This window comes from Phoenix dactylifera, chromosome 6, assembly GCF_009389715.1.
Source record: "Phoenix dactylifera cultivar Barhee BC4 chromosome 6, palm_55x_up_171113_PBpolish2nd_filt_p, whole genome shotgun sequence".
Lineage (NCBI taxonomy): Eukaryota > Viridiplantae > Streptophyta > Magnoliopsida > Arecales > Arecaceae > Phoenix > Phoenix dactylifera.
In genome coordinates this window covers 11,343,131-11,364,220 of record NC_052397.1, presented here as the reverse complement: position 1 = coordinate 11,364,220, position 21,090 = coordinate 11,343,131, and the positions used below count along the sequence as shown (strand labels likewise).

Below are 21,090 nucleotides of genomic sequence, written 5' to 3'. Positions count from 1 at the left end.
TTGTGAGGCATGGGATGCACCATGAGTCTTCCATGACCTCATATTGACGACTTCTCCCTTCATTTGGTATTAGTATAGCTAGGGACTCTTTCTCTAGCACCAATCTGATGCTGCAGAATTTCGAACTGAGGTTGGAGCTCAAGTTGAATGGCTCTAAGATCGGTGAGAACTAAACTGTATGGGTTGGCCGAGGTGTGGAAGAACTGCTATTCTCTAGGAATGTTCTGTAAAAGTCTGCTTGCCAAAAGTTTCCGGCAAGGGACCTTCCGATGCCTAAGTCAGAATAAAGAGACAACAATATGGAAGGAAGAATTTTTAGCAAAGCAATCTCTGAATGAGCTTACCTAAGAACCCTCGGGCTACCTCTTTATATAACTCCCTCGGTAGCAATGTTGCCATAACTGCCGGTCTTTATTAGCACGTGCAGATTGGCTCCACGGCTTTTACCGAAGTTGTTCACCTCGGTATAAAAAGGAGATCGGTCTAATTCGAGGTCAAGATGTCGAATATTTCTTCTATCATAGTCTAATCCGAGGTCGAGATGTCCAATATTTTTTTCATTATAGTCGAATCCGAGGTCAAATTATCCAATATTTTTTCCATCACCTCCCATAAAAATTGGACTGTCATCTATACCCTTGGCATATAAAAGACAACTTCTTGGGTTCTATAGTCAAGTATGGTTGGACCCCACTGTCCCTATATCCAATTACCCAACTCATGAAATTATTAAAAAGAAAAAAAATCAACTAACCTAAGAAGAGAAGGAAAATGTCATATTTGATATTAATGCTTCATTATCTCCAATGAAACCAAACCATCCTCTAAAGGCATACCGACGAGCCCATCAGCATTACAAAATTTCATACAAGAGTTATCTTCTCATTTGGAAATAAAAGTCAAAATCACGTCACCCCTTGCATGATGATGAATGCCCCAACAACATTTGAATCTTCTATAGCCATGAGATATATCAGACAAAACCCCACAAGTTCCAATCAGAATATTTGATCTTGAACCCTATAACCTAGCTTTACCATATTCAATTTGCCCAACTAATCAAATAAAAAATCAATCAATAAAAATAAAAAAGCATAGCGAGCTCATTATTTGTTTTTGTGGAAGCACTTCATCTTTTTTTTTAAAATAATAATAAAACTACTTCTTGAAAGACCTTTTGACAAGCCATGAACATTATACTTACCATAAATTATTCCAATTATCCAAGAGTCCAAGGAAGCTAAGAATAAATCTCATTTGGAGCTTGTTTAAAAATTTTTGTAAGGATGGACTAAGATTGAAGGGGGGCATGGAGAGGGAGAGAAGCAAGGAGAGCATATGGAGTTGCATAGCCGGTTTATGGTTGGATAGAAAAAGAAAAAAAAATTGAGAAGTCTTTTTTTCTAATCCTCTAGGAATTGGGTCCATACTCCCATAAATTTTATACTCTCACTACTCGTTCTTCCATGATGCACCTCAAGAACACCTTGGTCTAAAGCTGTCACAAGACGTGGTCCCAAAAAAAAAAAAAACCAAAAAATATTATTTAATTTTTTTAATTTTATATAAGTATTTAAATTTTATTTATTGTAAAGCTGATAGGGACTAAATAAAATGCGTCCTCATAGAAGTAATATCCCCCAAGGAAATGCCATTAATAGTCCACTGCACAGGATTCCAATGCAAAAGTTCCAAGCGACAAAAATGGGAAGGATCTTTAACAAACAAACGGACTATGAGTCGAAGACATCATCATCACGAATAGCTACATAACTTTAATTGTTTCTATTTTAAGCAGAGTATATCAGTTGTGTACGGACCTGCCTCTCAGATCACGTGATCCGACCACGAGGTGTGGTCCATAGTCAAAGAGGCCCTCCTTCCGAGACGGACCAGGTTCTCTTTTCCACCGAGAAGCCTCGCCGGGTTCCCCACCGCCGTCGTCCTCGGCGGCACCGCCCGCAGCACCACCGACCCCGCCCCGATCTTCGCCCCCTCCCCGACCTCCACGTTCCCCAGTATCTGCGCCCCTGCACCCACCAAGACCCCGTCACCGATCTTCGGATGCCGGTCGCCTCTCTCCTTCCCGGTGCCGCCCAGCGTCACGCCGTGGAGGATCGACACGTCGTCGCCGACCACCGCCGTCTCGCCGATCACCACCCCAGTCGCATGGTCCAGCATCACACCCGATCCAATCCTCGCCCCCGGGTGGATGTCGACGGCGAACACCTCCGACGTCCGGCTCTGCAGCAGGAGCGCCGCCGCCGCCCGCCCCTCCGCCCACAGCCGGTGCGCCACCCGGTGGGCCTGCAACGCCAGGAACCCTTTGTAGTAAAGAAAGCAGTGTACCATCTTCGCGCACGCCGGATCGCGGTCCCTCGCCGCCCAAAGATCGGCCCTCACCGACCGGCCGATCTCCGGATCCTTGGATAAGATGCTCAAGAGCAATTCTTGGAGACTGTTGCTCGGCATGAGATTTGGAAGACTTAGTTTGCTTGCAAGATGCGCTGCGAGAGCAGACTCAAGGGAATTGTGGTTGAGGATGAGATCAAAATAGTAATTCTGGAGGACTGGTTCATCCTCGACGTCTGACCGAGCTTCTTCTTGGATCTTGGCCCAAACGTCGTCGCCGGCGGCATCGCTGGAGTCGTTGGCAGGCATGTTGCAGTCAGAACAATCGGCGATATCAGGCTGGGAGATGTCGATTACATACTTGCAGAAGGGAGCTTTAGCTCGGCAATTCTCGACGCAGGTGGCCATGATTCCTTCTCACACCAAAAACTGTGATGAAGAAGGGCAAAGAGATGCTCTCTGGATTGGGATTAGATGGGTGAGGGAGGCGTGGTTACATGTACATAATGGATTGAGAATAGAGGGAGGGTAAGAGGCAATGGAAAAGAAGGTGCAGGGAAAATGAGAGAAGAGTAGATGCTTATTGTTTATGTGTTTGCCTATTAAATTATTTTTTATTTGGAAATATATTCCATGGGGAATGGCTGGTCTTCAGGAGGGGCACGGTGGAGGGAGTATATGGTCAGAGTTGATGTACCGCTTTGCGTTTTGGTGCATTCGTTCGTTCAAACTGGAAACAGGATTTGGAACGCATGTCGACAAAAGTGTGAACATGGTGACGAGACAAAGGACGGCTACGCATTGGATCAAGATGGGATGGTAGGGATGAAGGCTATGTGGCCCATCTGGGGAGGGACGCCAGAGCCCATTGAGAAGCAGCCCACACGGGCAAATTTATTAGTGTATTTCGTGCCTTATTTGTCCCTTGCCTTTTGCCAAGAGACACTTGAGAGCTAGAAAAGATAGAATTTTTGGGAGCCGGGATTCCCTGCGGCGAAATTTGGTGCACAGCTTGGGACCCACAGATTGGGAGATATTGTGTGGCCATAAACGGTGGCCGCAGGGTCTTTGCTTGTAGAGGATCCGGGGGGATTAGAGTGGTGACGTTTAGAGTGACGCCGTCGTCATATAATTAATCGTCGGAATATGTTGACTCGAGCGGAGGATTTGCGGCATGGGGTCTTGTCAAAGTGTTTTGACTCGGATCGTTTTCTAAACTTTAGGTCGAAGAAAGAGCGAAGGATAACCCAGGGTAGACAATAACCCAAGAATAGATAAGAATATAATAAGAAGTCTTTAATCTAATAGAAAAATATATAAACAACAACACAGGAATGCTTAATGCATGGTTAAAGAGTTATCCCGCCGCCCGGGGGAAAAAAAAGTATGGCTAAGGTCAGGCAAATCCGCAGGAACCAAAAGTGTACTAATGTTTCTAAATTGCTTCTCCCCCACGTCTATCATCTATGGTACCTCTACTCTATAGATCTTTGTTGTTCATGCGCCCATCTCATGGTTCATCCAACATTCTGAGCCTTAACTTTCATCGGAAGTATTGAAACATTCAAAACCTGTTTGAAAAATTCAGTAGAAACGGTCCAAATTTTTTTATAAAAAAGTGGTTTATTAGCTTTCTCAAATCTTTTTTTTTTCTCTAAAGACTCGTCCTAATTTTGACCTAAATCCCATCTATGACCTAGTGAACTGCAGAATTTAAAAAAAAAAAAACCAAATCTATGGTAGTTTTTTTTTTCTTCTCATGGGATTTGAAAAAAAGAGAAATTAGGTCGATATGCACCTTACTTAAATCACTGGGTAATCCATTACCCTATGGAAAATCCAGCATAATCCTACTGAATTTTCAAAACAGACCCTCAAGGTTCTTGCTACACACATTTCTGTTTGATCCATTGTTCAATAATCTCAAAGAAAGTCATAATTAACATTAACTCCTAGTGCAACTTTCTAATCATAGTACAATCAAAAATAAGCATAGGACAATAGTTTCAAAAACTGAGGGTCCCTGAACAAAAAGCCACGATGCACAAAAGGGCTTGGATCACGTAACAGGATTAACGCACGTATTCTTAGCTATGCAACAGTTGAAATACCAACTTGAGACTCAAGAAGGTGGCATCCAAAGATCCATTAAGCAGACAGAATTCCCCATTAACCAAAATTGAGAATCAGGTACATCTCAACCCCAACTATCCAAGTAAATGCTATGCTTTGCATTGTAACTTGTCATCTTTAGTGAGAATAGAGTGATAGTCCCCCAAGTATGAAAATTTTTTCACATTCTCCTTGTAGATTTTACATACAATTCAAATTAAAATCATTACTGAAAGCATACAAGAAAAAGAAGGCAAATGTATAATACAAATTCAACTGATATCAAAGCTTGACCTCCACATCGACACCTGCTGGAAGGTCAAGCTGCATCAGTGAGTCTATTGTTTGGGCAGTAGGATACAAGATATCAATCAGCCGCTGGTGGGTCCGGATCTCGAAATGGAACCGTGCATCCTTATGCACATGCGGCGACTTGAGAACACAATAGACGCGTCGCTTGGTGGGTAGAGGGACAGGACCCATAGTCTTGGCATTGGTGGTTTGAGCAGCTTCCAGGATCTGCTTGCATGAGTCCTCAATCAGGCGTACCCAATAGGACCGTAGCTTGATTCTTATTTTCTGTTTTGGTGCCATCTGACGGTAAAAGCATGTCAGTTAATGCTGAAGACTGAATACCAGAAAGCATTTAAGGCACAAATATGTGCACTTGTGTTTCTGAAACTTGAAAATTGCCAACTCTGAATCCCTCCTTAAACGTGTAAAATGTGTACAAAGCATGAGCGTGTGCATGCGAACACACGCACCACATGCAAGCTCACGCGCGCGCAGAGGGAGAGAGAGAGAGAGAGTCCTTTTTTAAACAAATTATGACACAAGCAAACCATATTTTCCAGTGAATATGTTTAAATGGTAGACCATTAATAGAACCTAGCAAAGTGTAAACAGATATAAGAAATTCATGGATATCACAAACTGAAACCAGCATTATTCTAAAATAATGATGCAACTTTTGTGTTATTTACTTTACCATGCATTACACAAGGAATCATTGAATCAACAACATACTCATTATTTATGCTAGCAGCTGGTCATCAATGGGAACAGTATTGGGCATGGTGGTGAACTAAAAGATCTAAACTACTGGAATCACAGGAAAAAAACCAACTAAATGGATCAGAATTTGTCCATTCAAATGACTTGCTAAAGAGATAAATACATAGGTAAAATAATAATTATTTTCGTAAATAGTCACTACAATGTACGCTCTACAAGGTAGAAAGATACAAGAGGCAGCTGGGAAAAGATAAGGGGGGAAAGGGCATAGAATTCGTACGATTGTAAATCACCCAAGCAAGACATAATTAAGGCTGACAATCCAAAAAGCCATACAATTTGTACTGCCTACAAATTCAAATTATAATTTCTGCTTACCACAAAGTAGTCATATGGTCCTGAACCTGACATGCTCTGTGATCCCCCAGCCATTAATTAGATCTTATAGCTTCCAGAAAAAACATTAGCTAACTGAAACTGGTATAACAGATATCTATGGTCAGCTCGTATAATATGCAATTTGTGATTAGCTATCAACTTGGCAAACTCTAGAGCATCTCCAAACGGTACAGTTTCGTCCTCTGAACCATAAATTGTCAAGATCGTGCAGTTTTGGTCATTTGACAGGCATGCAGCATGCATATCAGTTCCTAGGTGATCCATTAGACTTTTTCAGTAATGCGGTGATGAATAATTCTCCCCATTTTGTCCCTCACATCAATGAACCATCCTCTTTTAATCTATGCATAAAGTCCTTGCATAGGCATTCTTCAATGCCTCTTTCCGCATAAAAGTGATCAGAGATATTAATTACTTTTGATAAGTCATGATATTTGGAAGCATATAGAAGGACCAGATTGCCCCCTTACTAATAGCTCCTATTTCATGCTTCTGCCTCAAAAACTATAGAATCATAGCACACAAGTCCTCAACCCTCTCCAATAATTACCATAATGAAATGATCCTTCACTGTCCCCACTTCCAGCGAAATCAAAATGAAAGACACTGATATTTCCAATTGTTGGTACATCAGACAAATTCAATATGGTTTTGCTTTCCTTAGATTATTGGAATGTAAAGTTCCCACCAGATTCTCAACCATTCCTTATTACTATGTTCTGTTGAGAAACACTGGAATTTTTGTGTGGGGATGAACAAAGCTGGGTAATAGGCCTTCTAAGCAGAACAGGTGAACCACCACCAGAATAACTGCATTCAAAGATGTTTGACAAATAGAAGAATCTGAATGGAGACACTGTATTCTGGCAAGCAGAAAGAGGGAAATGATATAGTCACATTTAGCGATAATGAAAAGCATGGCTTAGCTAAGGAAAGATTCCTTGATGAATAATTGCAGGATGTGTTTAAGCTCAAGGAAAACAATGGGAAGCTCAGCCATTGGTGCTATGAGGCTTAGGTATCGGACCACAAAAGACTGCTATTACATATTGACACTGTCTTCTCCTAGGCGCTACAGATCATTCTGAGACTTAGCAAGATTCCTGGAGTAGATAAGTTCTTTAAGGTAAAATACCAAGCTGAAATTATATGCATGATCGATGTCTATTTGCAAAAAAACAGAAAAAGAAAAATCAATTTAGTCACCAAGGAGGCTTCTTTAAGCTGCAGATATTAATAAGAGACATACAACTTTAGAAGAAAATGTAGTCACTTATGCTTCAAGTAAAGAAGATAAAGAAGAGGGCTGGATAAGAAGCTAGTGATGGTAGAAAGCTTACAATTTGAAAGATCATTAGCTATGAATCTTACACCTACAAACCATTTTTCTTGTTTTCTTATGTGAAAGGAAAGGGGAAAAGATAAAATTTGTGGATAATTCCACTACAATATATAAAGCAAAGGGTTTGAGTCTGGTCATGCATGGAGTCGAGTGCTGTCACAAATTTAAATTTTAAAGAAACATTAAAATGCTAAAGCCATTTGCAGGTAGACTCTCTTTTGAAGCCAGACTCCCTTCCATTGCTCGACTCCCCAGAACAGTGGGAGTGCCACTCATCCTGGAAAATTGCAGCAAAAACATATCTATATATACTATATATAAGAATATGGAGTCTGGGTCCTGCCACGCATAGTGTTGGATGTTTCACCTATTTTAGATTTTAAATAAATATTCAAATTCCAATGCCTCTTATAGGTGGACTCTATCTTCTGCAGCAGCTACCTTTCATAGATGGACTTCAAGGAAAAGCAGGACTGTCAGTTGTCCTTAAAAATTGCATAGAAAAATGGAGATTAAAGGAACTATATGGTAACAGTAGGAATGAAAGTCCATCTTTCTCTCCCTGTGAGAAAATTGCATCTTAATTAATCTTTATGTATTATTCCCCAATCTATAATAAACAAATAAATCTTTGCCCTGCCTTCTTTTAAGATGGAAACAAAAGAGGCGCAAGCAGGTCCAACCTCCTTGTGTAGGGATCCCATGTGTCAAACAAGTGGTGCACATGATCACAATAATTTGGATGCTAGCATTTGATGCAGATTTCAAAGTTTCTTTCATAATGCAGTTTTCATTTTCTCAAAAGGCCCAAGAAAAAGTATGTACTGATGCATCTAGGGGTCGCAGATCATCAAAATCAAGCATAGTCTATCTAGTTTTCTTTTTCTGTAATTTATGATCATATTTAAGCCTTTATTGGTTTTTGTAGTCTATAGCTGAGTTAAAAGATCTGAAGACTTCATATATAATTAAATAAGTCAAGATGTTGTGGCAGTACCACTCACACTACTCTTCATACTATAGTACCCATGAATAGCAACTGGGTGCTTATGGAGTGTATCTTTCAGATTTAAGTTTAGGTTAGGGTTTCTTTATCATAAATAGGGTCCTTCGAGTCAATGTGATCAGTTTTTGTTGTTTGGAAAAGAATATTATTTTCTTCTTCTCCCAAGAATTTTGGTGAGCTCTTCCCCCTCTCCCCTCCCTCTACTTTATTTCTTGCCCTTCCTCTTCACTCTGTCTTATTATTTTACATATCTATATTCATTTGATTGCTTGCTAACATATTTGTACAAACTGGACCATGACCAACCTGGCGGGCTCGAGTCACCAAGTTATTGATCCAACCACCATGTCAATCGATCGAACTAGCTTATGATTTGAAAATACTAAAAAAATAAATATTAAAAATAATTAGATATAAGATAAAAACAAGTATAACTATTATATAGATATTTTATTTTTTGGTTCATTTTTTACATTAAATACCACTCTTTAAAACCTCTACACTACTCTTTTATTGCAACAAAATAGAAAAAAATATGATACAATTAATTTTTAAGATATGTTATTCAAGTTTTGTATAATGTAGGAAAATGCACAAATTTCTTTATATTTTTTAAATAGAAAAGTTTTAAAAATATTCAAATGCAGAAAACGAAGTACACAATTTTTCTTTAATTTTCATCAAAGATTTATTTATCCTCTTCTTTTATTGGAAAGAACTGATTATTAAAATAGTGAATAAATGATATTTTCCAAATGATAGATATGATTTATATTACTTGATAATTTATCAAGAAACAAAGGTTGGCCTAGTGGTTGAGAGTTTTGTGAATCAACCAAAGGTTATGTGTTTGAATCCTAACTCATATGTCTCTCCCAAAAGTTCTGCTGACCAGTTTACCTACTATCCACCTGCCTGGTCACCAGTTTTCGGAGAAAACAGGCTGGCTCATGGGTTCTCATGAGGTTCAACTGCATTTCTGGTCCTGTATGAAAACCGGACTATCCTGGTGTTCAGTTCGTAGGTTTTCTGATTTTTATAACTATGGTTGCTAGTTTATTGATTAGCTCACTGGAATTCTTGGACAGCACCGAGAAATTTTCTGGAGCCCTAGTAAAACCTCTTAAAGGGCCTCCAAACCATCTACCATACAGCCACATCAGATACACTGTGACGCTGATAGAAGTAATTTTTTGTTGATTGATAGTTGCACAGTGTAACCTGGACCATGCAGCTAAAGAAACTAAGCGTAGAATTTGATCTAAATCCACTGTGCATCAGAAAGTAGGTTTATACAGCCGCTAACTGTCTTATTCAAGTGGCTCACTGAGACCATGTACTCAGGTTTAGATCATCATGCATTGGTCATTTTTGTAAGGTTTGGTTCAGCATTTCTATCATTAAAAAGTTATAATTAAAGGTCATGCCAAAATAGGATGTTGTCCACATTGCAATCCATTGCAATCATATATACAAGTGGCTGTACAACTAAAAAATATGTCCTCTACATGGAATCTTGTAATGGTCAAGCACTAAAGACTCAAATGCAACTAAAAGATTAACCCCACTAGCAAAAACAAAGGCAAATGTTTATTGACAATCTTGGAGAGAATATCCAATAAGTATATATAGGCTTGCTTATCACAAAGCATGATCAGGGTTTGGCACATAAGATATATGAGAATTTTTTAAAAGAAACACTTTGACCATGAATAGATGCCTTGGGCATAGGGGGGTCATATATCTCCGAGAAAAGTGCATGGGCAAGCTAGCTAATGGTATAACTTGAGGTGTTTACAAGTTTCCAAATTTTCAACCTCCCACAAGCCCAGCATGGGGATGGTTCTATACAGCGCAATATACAACAATAAAAATGTCTAAGAATTTAAAAAAGTGCTGAATAACCAGTGGATGACATTTTTTTATTTTGAAGGAAACTTGCATTAATGAAATAATAGCACTAAATAAAATGAAGAAAAAGGTCTGATACTTTAGCAAAAATAGGTGACCACTTTAGAGTACTATTGTTTAGAAATAAAACAATTTAGGACTCTTTCTTTTGAGTTCCCATGGAATATCGTGCCATATCATGTTGTATACAAGCAAGGTAGGCTGAATCGGATCGAACCATCCGGTTCAACACTAGGTCGGATCGCCTATTGGATTTGGTTCCGGACCCAAACCGGCTGGAACTGAATCCGAACAGACCGGAACCAACCGAAAAAGGCTCGAATCGAACCGAATTGGCCATAACCATTCGGAACTGGCCGGTTCCGTTCGAACTCGGTGCGAACCAACATAGCCAGGCAGAAAGGGACACGAAGGGTAAGCAGGCCGCGAGTGGCACAAAGAATAAAAAAGCACCTGCCCAGCACATGAAAAAAGAAAAATAAAAGGCACCTGCAGCCCCAATGAAGAGAGTCGAGGAGGAATTAGTTCACTCAGATTCAGAGACCAGGAGCAGCAATTCTGGTGGTTATGAATCTGCTGGCCAGAAAAGGAGTGGAGGACAGAGACCACTGTTTATGAAACACAACCGCGGGGTGGTCTTCGAAATGCGTTCCTTATGGAATAAACATACAAGACTACAATGTTGCCTGGTTAGAGGAGTGGGCTGATGTGCCTCCAGACTATCCTAATGATCCGGATATCTATAAGAGGCAATGCTACTTGAGGAGATTTTAGATATCGGTATGTATGCTGTACTATAAATATATGTAATTGATTATAATATTTTATATTTTTCACCTCACTACTTGATTCGAGGATATTTTATTTTTGCTTCTTGTAATATGCAATATCTCACTAATCATTTTATGTTTTGTATCATTTTAAAATAATAAGATGCATCATTTAGGCTAAACTGGATCATAGAAACATCAAAAACAATAAAAAGATAAAAAAAATCAAAAAAATATCAAAAAACTCAAAAAACATCAAATTAGATTTAAAATCATTGAAAAAGTTTAAAAAGATTGATTACCAATAAAATCAACTTGAAAAACTCCAAAAAAAATGGTGTGTCGGCACGGAACCAACATGCCCAAGCGTATTTTGCGTCGGTACGGTACCAAACCAGTACCATACCAACCCATTCATCAACCAGTACAGGTTCCAATACCAGTTCGGCGGACTTTGTATACCAGCATCAAAAAATGTTGGCATTTCAGAATTTTCCATAATCTAAAGTATCCAGTTAATACTTCAAGCTAATTTACACTTTTTATTCTGTATTTGTTTTAGACCCTCCTCTTCCTTATTGCCTCACTAGGGTCCAATAAAGGACAATATTCTAATATTTACACTTCCCCTTTCACCAAATTTCAGATAAAATTTCTTATTATTTTTGTTTTTTAAAAAATACTCAAGTCTCTCCACGTTGAGGTAGTACAGGTGCAAAGAAACTTAGACAAAGGCAAAAATAGAAACAAAAGACAACAGCATCAATGAATGAGACAAAAGGAAAGGAAAGCAGTCAAGTTGATTAAGATAGCTTTAGATCAGCTTAAAAGTTGAATAAACTTCTGTGGTGGACAATAACCTCTGCCTAAATTTACCAAATGAGAATGAGGTTATTCATCTCATTCCAAAGGATCAACTAGCAATCAAGCTTTCCGAACAAAATGTGATCCATGTTTCAAAAGGATTCCACAAGTAATCAAACATCAGAAGTGACCAGTGGAGTGACCCAGAATCTTTCAACTCCAATGCAAGATTTTCCAAGCAAGCTATGACCCAAATCAAGTTTTCTAAATATTTAGCTATATACCAGGAGACTCATCAACATACCAAAGTTCTTGCCAGACAAAATCAACTATGCAGAATATTTACCATAATCTCTTTCTAGCTACATTATTTTAAGAAAAGTATTTAATTGTAAAAGGGGCATGATCCAAGTTTTCAAAAATTAACTGTTCTCAGAAACACCATTCTCAATTTGTATAGATAAAGTCCCATTTTGAGAAAAAAGAAAAAGAAAAACTGTAACAGTCTTGTACTTTGCAAAGAATTCTATTACCTCAGCCATCTCGAAATTTTAATAGCTCGATTAACTCCAAATTGTCAAACTATAATCAGTAAATCAACAGTTTATGATCAATAGCAAATTAATATATGTCATTGATCCATGCCTCAAAATTGATGTTGTTTAGTAGATAGGACAATGCATTCCAACCTCTCAAGGAAGGAAAAGAAAATGCATCTCTATTTTCTCTCCAAAAGCCACCAATGTTTACATAAACATCTAGTCATCTATTCTTGGAGCCCCTTTCGACGTAAGCAGCCAACTCTACATATCTTCTGACTAATCCATCTAAACTTTGAAGTAAAATTTAATATCAAGAGATATTTTGAAGTTGCTAGTGTCAACAGCCAACCCAAGCATAATGCATCTCATGGATCTGCATTATTATAATAAATAAGGTATACTCGTAATTTGAATTGAAGAATAATAATGGCAATCCAAGTTTTTAATCTTTCAGCTTCCTCTAATGAGGTGGCTTGCCCATGAAATTAAGTAAACCCCCCTGCATGCTTCTCACACAATTGTTTAATTCAAAATTTTCCACTGTAACTGATCATATAAAATTCGAAAGAGGATGGTCAACAACATGATAGTATAATCTACCACAAGAAAGTGGGGAAAGAAAAGAAAGCAAATATACCAGGTGATAGGCTGACATGTATTAACCAATCCGAGCATGTCAAATGGATTCTGAAGGAGAATTTTACTTGAGATGTCATGAAACATATAAACTCATCCCATTCAGTCCAGATGCTAAACTAATATGCTTAATTCTCAAAAGCGCTCATATGAAATCTGAAATACTCCTGAGCCACAGACAACCTATTCTACAAGTCACAAATCAAAAACACAGCAGATGGCTAATCTAATTTCATAGTTCTCAAACTCCAATTTCCAACAATATTAACCCCCAATTGCCATGTAGAAACCTCATATTTCATGTAATGCACTAGTTTAAAATTCAAATAGACCATTTGCTATGTTCCAAGCACAAAAATTTACCAATCAAATATCTCAATTTCATGGACAAACTAAAACATAAAGAATTTTAACATTTTAAAAAAGAAGGTAAAATGGAACATTCTCTAAGCCATAAACCTAACAGCAAAGCAAAAAGACCAAGAAGCGGAATGACTTCATTTCGTGCATCTAAAGGAAAAACTAGATACAAATACCTTCTCGGCATCATTTCCAACAGCGAGAGGCGAAGGCCCAGAACCCTCGGATTTCTCCTCGACCTCCAAACCATTTAAAACCAAACAAACGATAAATTAACACTCTTTTTAGTCTTTATCAAAGGGAAAGCCGAGAGAAAGGTCATCACCCGAATACCTCGAATCCCGTGGGGATCTCCGATCCATCTGGGGTTCCGGGGGGCGATTCTAGGGCCTCCGGTGCCGCGGAGACCACGGAGGGAGACGCGCGGGAGCGGATGGAGGCCAAAGGCTTCGGAGATTGGAGCGAGAAGGAGAGTGAGGGTTTGGATTTGGGCGAGGCGGAGAGGTTGCAGAGAGGGAGGAGGGAAAACGTCACAGAGGATAAAGACGAGGCCGCCATGGGGAGTGGCGATTAGCAGCGAGCTCTCGGCCTTCGTTTCGCTCAGCGGTAACGCTATCGAGTTGTAGCGTCACCGAAAGGTTTTTACAGCGATATCTCCATCTAGCAATTTACGACTCTACAAGCCACTACGTTGCAAGTAAAGACGGCAGTTATTTTCTAATATTTCTGCCCATCACTGGATTTGTCATGAACTGGCAACTCTTTTGAGGCTAGAAAAATGAAGACAGCATTTTAAATTCATTTATTTACAATCAGATTTTTTAATTTTCTTTTTCCTGCTTGTTTGGAGTTGAGATTATGATTTTCTATTTATTTACAGTAAAAATTTTCAAATTTTCAAATTTATTTGTAGCAAGATTTTAGGAAAGTTTTTTTTATTAGAGTCTGGTCCTTAGTTGATTTATCTATTTATTAACTACCAAGATTGTAGTTAAGCTTTTCTCTTATTTGTTGACAATCAAGTTGTTTTATTATTTTTTCTAGTTTACTTACAGAAGTAATAGTCATTTATCTTATCTATATTATTAAAAAAATGATATAGTATAATAAGAAAATAAGAAAATAAAGAGGAAATGTATTTGGGAAAAATATTGCTAAAGATATTGAATTAAACTAAGGTGCATGCAACCTTGCATGCCATATTAAGAGTATAACGTATTATTAAGCAAGTCTTATTGAAGGAAATTCTATGATCAACAATAATATTCTATATTTTTTAAGGGGGAATATTGCAATCTAATAATACAATACCATCATTGTTTGTGAAACTAGAAGCGATTAAGAAAGGCAATTACCACTTCAAATTCTAGATCTTAGTGATAAATATGGAAACTAGAAGAGATTTCCAATATAGTTGGTCCCCCCAAACTTAAAGAGCATGTTAAAAGAATTTTTTTACGGCAAGTTTTGTGCTCATCTATATAAGAAATAAGTTTCTTTATGTAATCATGGTCGTCAAAGGGAGTATGTGTGGCTTTTATCAGTTGAATAATTTGTTATAATTTAATGGAACTCATCAAACCAATTCATTCTCTCAGTTTATGTGTCACGGAAGACTTAGATGGAAGATTGTAGTACAACAAAGAAGAAGGAAAGAAGGCTGTAGCGAGAAGCTTGATGATTTGCATGCATTTTACTTTCGCTTCTTTGTTTAATTATTTTTCAGTGATAACCCTAAAAGTTTCTATGCACCGTATCCAAATCAACTCTTTCTTTTGCTTTCTAAGATGCTTTTAAAAACAAAAGACATGAGAAGCATGTGAAAAAATCAATCTCAATCATAGTTTTGCCAGCTTTCCTTACCAGATACAAATCAGTTCTTGGACAACAATTTCAAGAATTCATAGAAATGTTATAATTTGGTGCTTGCTAGCTTTTGTAAATATTATCATTTATAGGGTGTGGTTATAATTCCTACTAGTTTGCGCATAGTAATCTGAAGCAACAACACGATACTTACTATTTGTCAAATAATGCCTAAAATCTTTATGATAACCAGCCCAAAATAATCCATGTTGGACGAAAGTCGGTAGGCCCAACTAACTTCAATCTAAAATTAAAAAAAAAAAGAAGGAAGAGGTTGGAACAGAGGACGTGATCACACAATCTTGTGCTCCATGCCTCCATCAGATGGATAAGGCCACGGTAACTGTGGCACTTGAGGCCGTTTGAATGGTCGTCGGCCATTGGGCTGTCCACAACCGCAGCTAAGATCGCGGGCGGGTGCAATGACATCAAGCTTATCATTTCTGAAATTCTTCTTTTAAATCTCCCTCATCCCCCTGCGACGAATCACCACTAAGCTCCCTCCCTTCTTCTTCCTCACCCCTGACGACCGATATGCTACCATAATCGAGATCCATCGCCCCCAAATTCTTTTTTTTCTCTCTAAATTTTTAGTTTCCCTGCTTCCTCTATTCTGAGATCCACCTTTCTTGTCGAAAGTCGTTATCGTCGTGAGATCCCCTGCCTCTGCCACACCCCAATGAGTGCCTCGCCTCCTCTTGCATCCTCCTTGATCGAGGGAACTACCACCTAAGGTAGTTAGGGGCTCTGCTCTTTTTTCTCTTCCTTTATTTTTTTTATGTGCGGCCGAACCACCATGGCGCCTTACCGCTGGTTGCACCACTACGTCGTAGGCCATGCCACTGTGCCGCTGGCTATGCCACCATGCCTCAGGCCACGCCACCACCGGAACATCAACCACCCCCCAGCCTCTTCTCTCCTCTTTCCTCTCTTCCTACTTCTCTTTGTTTCACCATCTTCTTCTTCTAATTTCTCTCTATCTCTCCCTATTTTTCCTTATCTATTATTATATATATAAAAAATCCTCTTGTTGTGATCTTATCTCTTTAGATCATGCCCACAATCCGACTAGATCTAGACCTTTCTCCTAATGGTTGACCGAGACCACCCGGACCGTGCCCTTGATCAAGATTAGACCGAGACTTAGATTGAGACTCTCTTTCTCTTCTTCCTCTTTTTCTCTCTAAGACAAACCCAAGGATCTTAGTTCAAATCCCTAACTACCTTTGCTCAAATCCAAGTTGACCTCTAGGTGGAAGCTAGAACCGCTCAGTACTCGAGTAGCATACTGACTTTGTACTTCAACCTTGTTAAGTACCCTTTAGAATTTGGTTACCCTTGATCTTTATTGAGCCACTTAAATCATAGCTCATCTCACATTGATCGGTTTAGTTCACCTTGTTTAGACCAACTCATGGACCGCCCTTGATTGACCTTGCCTTTTCTTCACCCTAATTTGGGCATGAGGTCGTATTCCTCAATAGTATTTTAATTTGTAACTTTGCTTGATTACTAAGAGAATGATAAATTAATTATATATTAATAATATTAAGTAGACGAACCTGACTAATCTAATTAAAATGGAATTTTGATGCAAGATGAGGTAAGTAACCTAATTCTTCAAAGTATGTTTTCTAAATTTTAGTAAAATAATAATTAGTTTATTAAATATGATATATATTTTTTATACTTGGTCAAATGGCTCGGGCATGTTATTGTTATAATAGTTAATCTTTAAAATATGTTATATGTTATGTTATGAATTTAAAAAATATGACTCGGTAAATTATGAAATTTGTTTTATATGTATGTATTCATTCTCAATACAGTTATGATCTGGCCTCACCAATAGAGATTATTCGTTGGCCCTATCGACTTATAATCTGATAATCTGGTTTCAACACCGAGCTACTGGTGATTAGAATAGTGGTATGTGACACTTTATATATTCTGTATTTGACCCATGCCACTAGGTTATGTGGCCATAGCCTGATATTGGGTCTCTAGTATCAGTTTGTAAATAATAATAATAAATTTTAAAAGAGATATATATGTTATTCATTTAAAATTTGATTTATTCTCAATCAATATCATGCTCTTTAATTATTTATTTAGTATGCTTGACCCCACTTTATGGTGTTATGTTGCTTATTGGGCTAGTGTAGTTCATTGTTCTTTTTTTATCTATTTTTCAGATCTTGAATCATGATTGCTCAGGACTTGAGGGAGTGCACTAGATCTTCTGAAGATATTCGTAATTATTAGAGTTATGGTTTAGACTAGTTAAATTAGTTTAGTTAGAATATTTTATTTGATTTGATTAAATAATAATTAGTTAGCATATTTTGACTTATGGGAACATTTGATTATAAGAATGAATTATTTTAGATCTTGATTAAATTAGTTTTCGAGGATCGAAAAATTATTATTATTATTGTTTTGAGATTTGATTTGTAGCCTTGCGTGCTTGTATGGTCTGTCCTACAGGTATGCAGCGTCTGTTATGTTCTGAATTCGGAGCACGACAATCTTACAATAAATAGTTGCCCAGCTTCAAATTCTACAAAGTATTCCAAGTAGATAGATAGTAACATACTCTTGAAGTTATCTTATATATTTTTATTTTATTATCAAATAACTAGGAATTTTGATCCCCTATTATGTTTTACATGCTTTAAAAACAAATTTCATATTATTAGGTAGTTTAAACTATGATAGAAGTTTTGTTTCTTATTCCATCTCGACCAAATAAAACTTAACACAAACTAATAATATTAATTCATATGTCGAACATGAATCTCAAAGTCCACCGTTCATCATATTCCGTCTTATGATATCAATGCTCTTTATTTTTGCTACTAGCAGACCTGAACGACAACCCTTTATCTTCATTACAACTAGGTTTGTAGCTCAATATGCTAGGGGTACAAGAGAATTGCAGAGGTATGTAGCACTATAACAAATAAACATTGGTTTGTAACTTGTGTTGCCTCACATTTGTGACTCTAACACAAATCTTTTGATACCGTATTTTATAATCTTTGGACTTTGCTATTGGTTGCTTATTAGCATTTCACTAACTTGAGATCCCTCTCTAACATGCTAGTGCAAGCAACTCTCTCCTTCCTTAGGAATTGAGCAAAAGGACATCAATTGCGCTTTCAAAAGTACCACCTAACATCAATATGTTAACTTGTTAAATTAATTTTTTTTCCATATACCCAATAGGCCATTCATATTGCCTCCATATAAGTGAAGGAGAGATTAAAAATATCATAGTTGAGAGGTATAAGGCTGGATGGATGAAAACCAGAGCCTCATTTACTTCACGCAATAGGGTAGATAAGGCACTATCCCTACCAAATATTAACATTTTCGTAAAAACAAGAATAAGAGACAAAGTTATTCAAGTACAAATATTTTTGAAGTGACTAATTTAAAGGAAAGTTGGTATGGTATTTTTCAAACATGGCTCGTTTCTATTCATACCTTGTTTACTTAAAAATAATATTAGCCATGCATTTATTCTAGTTAGGAATGATAAATTTCAACCAAAAATAAATTATTCCTATTCTTTAGAATAAATAATGTATTCTGATTAAGAAAGATAATGCTCAAACTAAAAGAAGTTTTTGAGATTTGTGTTGAAGTAGTTCATTTTCTCATACTATATCAATAAAATTTCTTGCATCATATGCTAAACATAGGTACCCTTTGTTCTCGTATTTAATAGGCTTAAATTGCATATCTAGTGAAATTGCCTGCATCATGAAAACTAGTGAGTGTAAGTTGACTTGTTCCAATATTTGATGTTAAGAAATGAAACTCCTTAGTCCCATTTAGTTTAGGCATAAGATTATAATAAAATTTGAAATAGAACTTAATCATACCAAAGAAGTGAAGAAGTAATAAGCTGTGCTTAGTTTGAGATAAAATAAGGTAGGCAGTATTTTTGCCTATACAAGTTTATAAGAAGGGGTGTTTGGATGAAAGAAAGTGGCTGAAGTGGAAAATAATCAATTTTTGAAATGTGACCTTTTGAAAAGTAATTTTTGCTGAAAGTAGAATCTTGTTGTTTGGTTTGTTTGGGAAGGTAATGCTAAATATTGTAGTTCTAGACTTTAAGATAATATTATTTTATCATAAATTATTTACTTAATATTTACAAAATATATTTTATTTTAAATTTAAATATACCTATGTATTGCTTGAATATTTAATAATAAATAATATCATAAAAATAAACAACAAATTTACTACTCTTAGTTATTAATAATAAAATAAATAATAGTAATATTAAAATTTTTAATATTATTAAATATAAACAACAAATTATTAATATTCTTCAATATGATGAAATAAAATGCATTATTAAAATCATATTTTTTTAGTATTAAAATAATAAATAATAGTAATATTAATAATAAAAATAAATCATATTATTATTAGCTATTATTTTAGATAATATCAACCTTGTTAACTACTAACAGTATTAAATTACTAATAATTTCAATCTAAATAATATAAATAAAAAATAATATTATTACTAGTAGCAAATCGTAATATTATTTATTATTTTATTGCAATAAATGATTTTAATCATATATTTTTGTAATATTGATGCAAAATTTATATTAATTAATTAATATTATTTATTACTAATAATAAATGAGTATATTGTTAAGTAACAAAGTGGGAGCAGAGTGAGATCTCTCTCTCTCTCTCTCTCTCCTAATTTCTCCACTTTCAAGTGATTTACGAGACTTGGGTGCCTAACAACTTTCGAGCTGAACCCTCTATCTTCTAGTATTCTTTTTCTTATTCTCGAGCTGAAACCAGATCATGTTCCCGTGCTACCACTCACAACTTTCATTGCATCATCTACTAAACACGCATCTCAATGTCCATTTATAACACTCCATCAATTTTTATAATGCCAGTTGCGAGAGAGTGTAAAGATCACACCACAGCACTTGCACATCTGCGACTTTTGTTACGTGACATGTGGCATGCAAGCACGACTCATTGCGGAAATTTTTTCTTCTTAAAATTCCAGTGTTTCCCACAGTAGCAGTGAGTGGCATTTCACTAGGCGCCAAGACGCAACCCGAACACCAAATGTTCTTCAAGACCATCTGAACTAACGTGCACCGAACTTAACTGATTAACACGCAATCCCTGCATGGCCTGCCAGTGGGTGTCCGACGATGTACTCTATGTGTTCCTGCGGAGCAAAGTGAGCGAGATTCCACCGGGGGCCTTTCCAAAAACACGCAAGCCTCGCTACATTGAAGGTGGACGCACTTGTGAGGACTGGGAACCGGCGAGCGCACATTGGCGGGCATCTCCGGAGATTTGAGTGTCCTGGGCTTTTTCTTCGTGAGAATAGGGTTTCGGAGGGCCATTCTGATCCCGAGCTACAATGGGGCGCTCTCGCGGAGAAACCAATTCCGCAGGCAAAGATTCGAGGCAGAGGTGAGGAGTTCGTCCCATTCTCTCCTCTTTTACCTTTAATTTCTTCTCTTCCGATCTTTCTTAGGTTTTAACGTTCCATTTTGATGATTTTTGGGACATTCCGGGTGGAATTCTTGGAATTATTTGCTTTATTTTCTATTTCTTTTGTTGGATCTTTCGGAAAAGCTTCAGGATGTTCAGTGGGATTTGGCAGGCATTGCGTTTGATGAATTGTGGGTTATTTTAGTTGGAAAGATATCGACATGCGATTGATTATGTATGAGGGAAGGGGATTGTTGGTTTGATAGGTGCCTGTGGATGAGTTGAGATGGATTTTAGAAAGTAAATCGAAAACAGAATTTGGAAGTGGGGTGGAGATGGAGCTGTGGATCCAGGATTCGCAGTGTGTCTAAGTTATTGTTACTATGTGCATATTATGATAAGAAGGATGGAGATCTGACAAATTTTGGGTGTCATGGGAATATTCATTATATGGAGATCTAACTAGTCACTCAACTTTGG

General features: G+C 37.2%; 3 protein-coding genes across 4 annotated transcripts in view; 1 reads left to right on the top strand and 2 right to left on the bottom strand.

Moving 5' to 3' along the window:
- Positions 1-1,625: 1,625 nt before the first annotated feature.
- Positions 1,626-3,169, bottom strand: LOC103714919 (serine acetyltransferase 1, chloroplastic-like). Its single transcript, XM_017844684.3, has one exon. It carries the CDS (start codon positions 2,758-2,760, stop codon positions 1,828-1,830), a length of 933 nt encoding a protein of 310 aa, XP_017700173.1. The 5' UTR covers positions 2,761-3,169; the 3' UTR covers positions 1,626-1,827.
- A 1,393-nt stretch (positions 3,170-4,562) lies between these two features.
- On the bottom strand, positions 4,563-13,898 carry LOC103714916 (30S ribosomal protein S10). Its single transcript, XM_008802381.4, has 3 exons — positions 13,582-13,898; positions 13,425-13,487; positions 4,563-5,058 (listed from the first exon to the last, which is right to left on the bottom strand). The coding sequence occupies exons 1-3, from the start codon at positions 13,804-13,806 to the stop codon at positions 4,747-4,749; spliced, it is 600 nt and encodes a 199-aa protein (XP_008800603.1). The 5' UTR covers positions 13,807-13,898; the 3' UTR covers positions 4,563-4,746.
- Positions 13,899-20,403: 6,505 nt separating this feature from the next.
- LOC103714915 (transcriptional adapter ADA2-like) overlaps positions 20,404-21,090 on the top strand; it is a 39,902-nt gene continuing 39,215 nt past the window's right edge. For both annotated transcript variants that reach the window (XM_008802380.4, XM_008802379.2), the window contains exon 1: positions 20,404-20,589. In XM_008802380.4, the coding sequence (XP_008800602.1) occupies positions 20,537-20,589 (53 nt within the window). In that variant the 5' untranslated portion in view covers positions 20,404-20,536. The remainder of the gene's footprint in view (positions 20,590-21,090) is intronic.